The 10,224-nt window shown below is 44.2% G+C and overlaps 1 protein-coding gene across 1 annotated transcript in view; it reads right to left on the reverse strand.

Annotated features, from left to right (window-relative positions):
• Galc (galactosylceramidase) overlaps positions 1-9,443 on the reverse strand; it is a 49,466-nt gene extending 40,023 nt beyond the window's left edge. Inside the window, exons 1-3 of the mRNA XM_059279030.1 lie at positions 8,966-9,443; positions 2,610-2,678; positions 2,304-2,367 (exon numbers count right to left, since the gene is read on the reverse strand). Of these exons, the coding sequence (XP_059135013.1) occupies positions 2,304-2,367; positions 2,610-2,678; positions 8,966-9,166 (334 nt within the window). The 5' untranslated portion in view covers positions 9,167-9,443. The remainder of the gene's footprint in view (positions 1-2,303; positions 2,368-2,609; positions 2,679-8,965) is intronic.
• Positions 9,444-10,224: the final 781 nt, after the last annotated feature.

Below are 10,224 nucleotides of genomic sequence, written 5' to 3' on the forward strand. Positions count from 1 at the left end.
AAAGTTGTGCAGATAAGAATTACTTAAGAAGGTGGCTCTGCAAAGTATATCACTTCCTATTTTTCACTATCTTAAACACTTAAGGTTCTTAATAAACCCACAATGTTAAGTGAAAAACAGTACTGAGAAAAATGCTATCAGGTTTTATTACTAATAATTCCCAGGACTAAGTTCTGCTGAGCTTTTGATCTCTCTGAGGTTTTCAAGCTCCCATGCCCAACCTTAAGTACACATCATCTCAACTTTGGGTATGAATCCCTGTACTCCTGAACCCCAATTCTTATATTCCACCATGTACTATGGCATGATGCCGTAAGCTTAGGAAAAGTGAATATACATGCATACCACAGCAATATCAAAGTCCTATGCTAGCACTCATAGTCAGCAGGGGAAACATCCAGGCCAGAGGTAGGTCTCTGACATCCAACTCCTCACATGCTCGCATGCATCACAAACACCAGTCGTTGCTAAATGGAGTCTTATAAGAATGACACTTTTGGCCATTTCTTCTTTCATATCAACTTGAGACTGCATATATGGGTCCTTATCTCTAACTTAGCTTCAGCAAATGCAGCAGATCAGCACTAGTACCCTGTCTTCTGAGGAAGGCTTTTCTTCCAGAGCTTCACTCCAGCTCTGGTTTTCACCCTTTTATCTTTCCACATAAATTCCACACAGACACTGAAGGAGGGCCCAGCAACTGACCTACCTCACTCTCACTTTCTCCCTCTCTGACGTCATCTTGCCTCATTCACTTTTTCCTTCCGAGTTCTCCTAAATTACGCTGTCTGGCAGTTATCTTGGATTCTAAGAACAGCAGTTCTGATTCACAAACATCTTCATCACAACAGACTAAAACTACCTCCCAAAACAACAGTGAGCCTCCCACAGCGGGTTAGAAGGGAAATCAAGCTGCCCTCCCAAGGGAGGGTGACTTCTCAGGACCTTTGCAGAGCCAGCCTTCAGATAATGAACAATCAGGCCGCAGGCTGCCAAAGGTTACCCACTCCACCAACTATGCAAAACTCTAGCTAGCCAAACCACAGACTTAAGCCTTCGTTCCCCTTTTCAATAAGGCCTCAAAGTCCTTATCAGCCCCTCAAAAACAAGCCACCGTGGGTCACACTAGACAGTTTTCTGATCATGTGGCCTGGATGATAAGAGTGCCCTTTCTGTCCATCACCACTGCCCTGTCCCTGATAAGTGGTCAAACTTAGTTTGTCACACCGGAAGCCAATGCTTTTGCCCTAAAACTCCAATAAGAGTACCTATTCAGGCATACCTGTTAAAAAAATTACTTCCAGTGAGCTAGAGACATGCCTCAGCAGTAAAGGCTGCTCTCCCAGAGAATGTGGGTGTGGCTCCCAGCACCCATATGAAAGCTTACAACCATCTGAAACTCCAGTCTCAGAGAATCCAACACTCTCCTCTGGCCTCTGCAGGCACCAGGCATGCACATGGGTATACAAATATCCATACAGACAAAACACTCATACACATAAAATTGAAATACATCTTTTTTTAAAAAAATTACTTTGAAATCACTAGCAAGAAGACAAATACACAGAAGATACCCTCAAGTTAATATTAATGGGCCTGGCCTATAATTATTAAGTTAAATATTGAACAGAAGTACTTTAAAATTTGGCTATGATGGTTGAACATTTAATTACTTAATGTATGCTTGTTTAAAAAAAAAGAAAGCTATGTGTTTCTAAAACACAGGTTGTATTTTACAATACATTTTTAAAGTTAGTAACATCTTAATATTCTATACATAATTAAATTTTTCTTACAACTTTTCCATAAAATTCCAAATGTGCATGGTTTTTAGAAAACTAGGTTTGTTTCTTTAATAATCTTCAACTAAATGAGCAATTTAGAGTCTCAATATTATTTTGAAAATTTTACATTTGACATTAATTTTTAAAAAAAAAAATAAGAAAAGCCAAATCAGCAAGATGGCTCAGCAGGTAAAGGTACATGTCACCCAGCCTGATGACTTCAGTTAGATTCCCAGGACCCACATGGTAGGAGAAAAGAACTGACTTCCTCAAGCCAATCTCTAGCCTCCACATGCTCACAACCATGAACATACATTGACACACAGGCAAACATGTGCACACACACACACACACACACACACACACACACACACACACACATCAGATAATGTAAAAGGAGAAAAGTAAAGCACAATCTGCTGAAGACCAATCAGCCTCAAGTGGGTTGACCCTCCCTACGTCCGTACGTTTACGTATAGGTTAAAATGTTGGGGGAACCCATTTCCCAAATCCTCCTACCTGTTGTTTGCCCATCACCACCTATTTCCACTTTTAAACTATGCAAAGAGGCACCAAAGTTTGGCTGTGGAAAAAAAATAACAGTATTATCACTGTGCCCCAGCATGTAAAAAACTCAAAACAATCACCCATAGAAGCCCTTTTGGCTATACAGGTGAGAAGGGCAAAGCCTCAAAAAGCAGTTTATTCCAAACATAATCTGCCACTGTTTACAAAAGCTAGCAGAGAGCTGATAAATTCTATGGCTGAAATTCACCATGTACTTTCAAAACATCACAGGCCCAGTAGATAATTATTTTTCCTTACCTTAAAGAGATAATCCAGTATTTCAGAACGAAAGGGCTCTGGGTAATTTACTAGAAGCCGAGAGGTTGCCTGGGGAAAAGAAAGTTTTCAAAGAATATGAATAAAACAAATAAAATCATCAATACTTGTCTATAGTGTTTGTGAGGGCCCACAGAGGTTCCATAGTGAAGCCTTATTCCATCTTGACTCAAGATCAGAGAGTTGCTTGTTGCCCCCCCACTCCCCAAGGCTGCATAATAGGATGTTTTGGCTAAAGGCATGGTTACCAGGTGTCTTGAGTACTAAAGGAGGTGTTTATACTTGTCTGTACTTTGCACCTTGAACCGTCATGTCCCTGAAAGGGGGAGGTCTTTTTGCTTTGGGTATAAAAAGGTTGTGGGTAATAAACTTGAGGCATCTGTGGTATTGACCTAGAGCCCTCCCGAAGCTATCCTGTGTCCTTTCCCTGGGCTGTTTGGTCTGTGCCCAATCACTGGTGCACAAGCCTATTGTTTTGCTAAGAGCTAACAGGTTTTCTTATGCTGGTATTAGAGTTGGCTGATTCATCCAATAACTCATTGAAGCAGATGCAGAGATCCACAGCCAAGTACCAGGCGAAGCTCCAGAAATCCAGTCAAAGAGAGGGAAGAGAAATTCTACCAGCAAGGGGCATCGAGATCATGATGGGGAAACCTAAAGAGACAACCAAACCAAACTAGTGGGCACTCATAAAATTTAGACCAACACCTGTGGAGCCTCCATGGGACTGGACTAGGCCTTCTGCGTAAGTGAGACAGTTGTGTAGTTTGATGTGCTTAAAGGGTCCCTGGCAGTAGGATCAGTATCTATCCCTGGTGCATGAGCTGGCTTTTTGGTGCCCATTGCCTATGGTGGGACACCTTGCACATCCTTGATGCAGGGAGAGGGGCTTGGACCTGCCTCTACTGAATGTACCAGGTTTTGCTGACTCCCCATGGGAGGCCTTACCTTTTTGGAGGAGGGAATGGGGGGGTGGGTTGTGGGGGAAGCAGAAGGAGGGAAGAGAGGGGGATCTGTGGTTGGGATGTAAAATGAATAAAAAAAAATCTTAATAAAGAAAAAAAGTTAGCTGAGAGATAAGTTTATAAAGGTTACTAAAACATTGTGATGGCTAACACTGTCAACTTGACAGGATCCAGAATCACCAACTTCTGGGCATGTCTGTGAGGGAGTTTCTAGACGGAGTTCACTGAGATGGGAAGGCCCATCCTCAAGTGAGTAGAACCATCTCAGGGGCTGGGGCCTCAAACTGTCCAAAGAGAAGCAAGCTAGCTGAGCACGGGCTATCATCTCTCTCGCTGTCCGGCTGCAGACACAATGTATGTTGCCTCATCCTCCTTCCTGACCATGGTGGACCAAACCCTCAAACTTGGAGACAAAATAAATCCTTGCTCCCTTGAATTCATTTGGGGTATTTTGACATAGAAACAAGAAAAATAGCTAATGTAAACATGATTTCAAATTTATCTCGAAACTGAAATATTCTGTCTTAAATCACTCAGCAACATCTGGAGGCTAGGGCTTTGGGGACCCTATTCCTCACACTGGATTGCCCTGTCCAATCTTAACATGAGGTGAGGTGCTCTGCTGCAACTTGATATGTCATGTTTTGTTGATATCCACGGGAGGCCTGAGCTTTACTGAACAGAAATGGAGGACTGGATGGGGGCAGGACAGAGGGGAGGTAGAGGGAGGAGAAACTGCTGTTGAGACGTAAAATAAATAAAAATATCTGGAGGCAAGGATAAATGAGATGAATCTCAGACAATCTTACCCATTAATATGTAATGTAGTAATGCTGAGAAGAAACAGTACTCACCTCATCTTTATAAATCCCATCCACTACCATTAGCATTGACTACACAAGGGTCCCCAAGGCAAGGCCACGTGAACAAACGTGTGTACAAGATTGGTAACAGAAAGAACGAAAAAACATATGTAGAAAGTAGAGGTACTAACTAAATTTAGTCATACCTAGACTAGACCCTGGCAGATGACAGCCTGAAAAAAAGAAAACCAATAATGAACCAAAAACCTGTACTTTGGGAGGTCATATCAATGAGTAGGCAAAGTGTTAGGTATGAGGTAACCAGGGAAAACTAGAGCTGTCTCTTCATGGCTGTGTCTCTAGTTAGTCAGCAGTAAAGACATGATAGAAGCAAGGACCTGAAGCCTGTGTCTTGGTAACTGCATCTCCTGATGGTCAAAATGTTCCCTTTATGATTACAAGCATCGGTACAGCTGAAGTTACAGTCTTTCTATCATTTTAAAAACTAGAGTACCAGCCGGGCAGTGGTGGTGCACGCCTTTAATCCCAGCACTCAGGAGACAGAGGCAGGTGAATTTCTGAGTTCGAGGCCAATCTACTCTAGAGTGAGTTCTAGGACAACCAAGACTACATGGAGAAACTCTGTCTCAAAAAAAGAGAGGGGGGAGGGGGAGGGAGAGAGGGGGAGAGAAAGAAAGAGAAAGATAGAGAACAAAACCAACAAACAAACAAACTAGGGGACCAGGACACTTTCCCAACTGCCTGTCACATGCACACACTAATGAAAGGGTTGCATGTCCAAAAGACCATAACTTCATTATAGCATTTTCATTATGGTTTGACCCCTCCTCATTCCTCCACATACACACATACTCAAATATTTTTCATGATGATTATGGGACTATCTAGTCCTCCACAGTTTAGGAAAGGAAAATGGACCTTATCTATGAATATAGCATCAATTTCATAGTCATAAATAATTCTTTAAAATCCCTAACACAAAACCCACTGGACTGCTTGATCCCTTGCCTTTGGGACAATCTACTGCAGCATCTCCTTGTAGTGTTTGCTTTGCTTTGGTGAATGATCTTTTGCTTAAATTGTGTGTCTGCCCGGAATTCTCTCCTTCAAAAATCCAAGAACTAAGGAAAGGCCTTTGCCTGGTGACATAAGCAAAGGAAACAGGGGTAGTATTTTCAGCACAAAACTGGGACTCAACTGCCAATTTGCCAAGAATATGACAAGGGCTTGGGTTTTTACAGGGTTCAACCTACCCTAAGTGCTCTCATACATGACATCATGGTCGGTCAACTTACTCAGACTCAGAGTCTTCCTACCCTGTCCCTCTGGGCCACAAACCATGTCATGGAGCACAACATATCCAAACCAAACAGCACTCTTACCAACTCTGTTCCTTCTACATTATCTTCCTAAAGAGCAACATCTGTCTAAGCCATAAGTCTGAGGTCACCCTTTCAACAAAGTCATCCTCAGTCACCAGTAGGTCCTCAGGGCTCTCAAATCCATCACCTACTCTTCAACCCCACTGGCTTAACCTAGCCCTCCTACTAGAATAAGGAAAACGGCTTAGGGGCTTACCACTCACCTCCCTGTATTCTACTCTCCACACTACTTACCAGTTCAATATTCTTCAAACAAGTGTAATCCTGTCATTATTCTGCTAAAGTTTCCTGTTCTCTAATAGCTTTTAAAGTAAAATTCCAATTGCTTAGTTTTATACTAAAATCCTTTAATAACTTGGATCCAGTTCTGCCAGTTTGCCTATCACTCTCATATTTTTAATGCAGACACATCAAACTGTCTTTTGTTTCCTGCCTGCCTGGACTGTACACCACATCTTCATTTTCTAATCAACTCCAATTCAGTATTTAGCCATCATCTCAAAGCCCACTTCTTCAGGGAAAGCTGCCTTCGGCCACTCCCCATTGATCCAAGTGCTTCTGTGGGCGACATTGGTACCAGATCCATGTCTCTATTTTAACACTTGTAATCCTACATCCCAATCACTGGTACTGTTCTCACCTTAAGTTCCTTGATATGCTGTCTTCCTCAAGTTCTTGTCCTTATTCCTTGTTATTCAAAAGGCAGTTATTTAGTATCTTCTGTGGTTTTGTTTCACAGGTACAAGGAACATATGTAGGAGGCTCAGAACTAAACACAGCATGCATCCTGATTTTCTCACAAGTCATGAAACCATGAGCAAGTACTAAAGTAGGGTACTCATTAGGGTGTCGTAACATGAAGATGCCCATTAAAAGCACAGCAAGAGCCCAAGCACACAGTGAGCCCCAGATAAATGGCAGGCTACACACACACACATACACACACACACACACACACACACACACACACACACACACACTTAAAAAAAATACATTGTTCTAAAAAACCTTACAGCCTAGCAGAGGCTCATATGTCAAAAAACACGTTCATTAAATGAACACTGTCTGCATGACATCATAGACCGTCATTACATATGACTGTCATAAGTAATTCTTCCTATTTTGTATTATACAATTAGAAACGCACAGTTTGTTGCCTGGGAGCCCTTTTGCTGCCTATGCATATCCCCTCAACCCAGAAAGGACCAGGTTTAGAAAAACAATGCTACAGTCACACTCAGTGTAAATATTAGGCAAAGGCAACAGTCCTAAGTGTTGAAACGCATCATTAAACAGGGAATTTTCAAATTATTAACCAAGGTGCCTAAACCAGGTATGAAGCTATGTGTAATACCAGGAAGTAGCCTTGGGGTACACCTATTCATCACAAGACCTTAAAGCAACTTCCTCCTCCCTAATCCCTAAACTATTACAATAATCCCAATTGGCTAATCACACCTGTCCTCACAATGGTACTGCCAGGCAGTTATCTTTGCCCTCAGAAAAGAAACTGAAGCAAAGGTAAATGAAATAACCATGAGGTGACCGTCCATTCCAGTATGACTCCAACAACCTGTCAAGCCCACATTTCAACTACTGCACCAAAATGTTTTCCCTAAAAATGTGAGGGTGAAATGAGAGCAATCTAAATGCTGCTACAAACTGTGCTAGGTAGCAAGAGTTACACACACACACACACACACACACACAACCAGTTTAAACTGGTATGCAAATAAAATGTTCACCCATCTTCATTCATTACTGATTGGTCTCCTAATTGAGTAACACAGTATAGAGACATTAATAATTGAATATTCTATAGATAAGAATTACCTGCTCTGGGGGCTGGAGAGATGGCAACTCACAGTGATCTACTGCTGCTAGCCTTTATAGGCCCCTGCATTCACATGCTCTCATGAGACACACACACACACACACACACACACAATTGAAATAAATTTTTAAAAATGAATTTCCTGTTCTAGGTTATTAAGTGATTGTTTTTAAGGACAGAGTTTTATTATGTAGCACTTGGCTGGCCTGGGAACTGGCTCTGTACACCAGTTTGGCCTGATGATCCATCTGCCTCTGCTTCCTGAGTGCTGGGATCAAAGGCTTACTCCATCACACCAGGTAATGAAATATTAATTTTAAATTGAGCTAAATAAGTAAAACTAGGGGTTTTGATTTTTTTTTCCCTAAAGCTTGTGCAATTATATCTAGTATCACAAAGTTATCAAAAGGAGAGACTGAGGCTTCATATGAAATATTTGCTATTACATTTAAATCAAAAAACAAGAACAAAAAGAAACAGTACTGAGAATAAAGAGCTTGGTCCATTAGTGTACACACAATGTTGGGATATACAGAACATTGTACTGTATTCGTAACTTTTCTGTAGATCTAAAGTTACTCTAAAATTTCCGTTTTAAAACAAAACCACTTCCCACTCCCGAGATCTTGGAATCAAAAAGAAATCTTGCTCAAGACCTCTTCTTTTGAGAAATAACTGGTGTTTATTACCAAGTCAGACTGGGAGAGGAAGGCAGAACTTAAGTTTTAATCAGCACACCTGATGATTCTTATGCATGCGTCCCACACAGCCAGCATTCCCCATCCCTGCACACACTGCACAGCCTCTGGGCAGTTTCTGTTAGTGGGGGACGAAGGTGGCTCTCTTTAAAAAACAATACCCCAGACTGCGTCAGACTTCACACCACCCTAAAGAGTCCAGGAGGCAGCAGTCACATGGAGAGTCGCTGCTCGAAGAGAAGGGTCCCCATACCCGGCTGCACTACCGGCCCCCACTAAGGATCGCCTCCTCGGGAAGGAAGAGAACCCCCAGAGCATCCCGCCTGAGGCTTCGCGTTCCCTCTCTGCCTTTTTCGGAGGCGACCCTTGTCGAGGGCGGCAGGGACAGCCCAGGCGGGCGGGCGATGCAGGGCGAGCCCCTCGCCCCTTCCTGGCAGACCCCGAACCGCTTCCCCGGCTTCATCTCAAAGGGGCGTGGAGGAAGCGGCGTCCGTTCCCTGGGCAACGCCGCGGGGGCTTGTGGGACGGGGCATCCCCCTCCCCCTCCCTCCCCCTCCGACCCCGGCGTGTCCCCCCCCCCCCCCCCCCCCCCCCCGCCCCTCGCGCTCCGGAGCATCTTTGCCGCCCGCGCTCACCCCGCCGCCGCTGACTGCGCCGATGCCATCGAACTCCCGGCCCAGCCCGTCGGAGTCGTCGAGCACGTAGGCGCCGCTGGGCGCTAGCAGGGCGCACAACAGCAAGGGCACGGCGACACGGCCTGCCGAGCCCGCGGCGGCGGCGGCGGTCATGACTTTAGCTTGGCGTTGCTGGGAAGCCTTAAGTGACCGGTCAGCCATTGTGCGGGTCACGTGACTGCGGCGCCCCGGGAGGCGGGCCCGATCGCCTCCATGATGCAGAACAGGGGGCGGCTGAGGCGGCTTTGGCCATCTTAAGTAAGGGCGGCAGGCTGTCCGCGCAGCCGCAGTAGTGTTGAGCGGGGCGGGGGAGAGGTTGAGCGAGCTTTGCCTTGTCACTCCTGTGTCAATGAGGTGGTGCCGGTCTGTGCGTGTAATGACTTAGTGACCACCCTTTCTACCTCACCTGGTGGATCATGGTAGTGAGTGGGAAGTGGATGGTCAAGAACTGTCAAAGAAGAGGCCTGTGAGTGGGCCTGCCCTAGTAGCTCAGGAGGAAACAGCAAAGAAGAGGACCTGGCTTGAAGACCCAAACTTAGCCCCCCGTTAAGCCGTCATCTTGGTTTAGTCGCTTGGCTTTCGGACCTTGAACTTTTCTAAACCAGTAAGAACAGCAAGTCGGGGAACTCAGGATTAAAGAAGATAAAAGTAAAATAATAGGAACTCAGGAATACTTAGCAAATGCTAGCTGGCAATGCTTTCCGTTCAGTTAAGCACTCTGCTATATCCAGGGCTTTTTAGCCTTAAAAGAGTTTAGAATATGATTACTCCCCGCAAAAATGTTGCTACAACATATTGACTATTTTGAATTAGAAGACCTAAAAAAATTACAATAGGGCCGGGGTACTCTGACCTTTATTCTGTTTCTGAAAGGAATACGAAAGCCACTTAGGAAAGATGCCCTGACTAAAATATCAGGAAGTAGCACTGTTTGCCAATTCTTGTTCCAGTAACCCTTACCTTCCTACTCAGCTCTCTAGCCAGTTAAATACCCTACCAGGTACATCCCAACCTGTGCCTGCAGACCACATGGAGCAGATGTTAGCCATGAAAGCAGCCCACCACAAAATTATGCATAAACTTAACTCAAAACATGATGAGACTTGTTATGATTTAAAAACCTCCATCGGGCAGGCATCAAGTGTGAGGTCTGTAGATGACAACATAGTGTCACACTATGAAAAGGGTGGACATGACTGCTGACCCCTCTGCATTACCAT

The sequence above is a fragment of the Peromyscus eremicus genome, chromosome 14 (genome assembly GCF_949786415.1).
Source record: "Peromyscus eremicus chromosome 14, PerEre_H2_v1, whole genome shotgun sequence".
NCBI lineage: Eukaryota > Metazoa > Chordata > Mammalia > Rodentia > Cricetidae > Peromyscus > Peromyscus eremicus.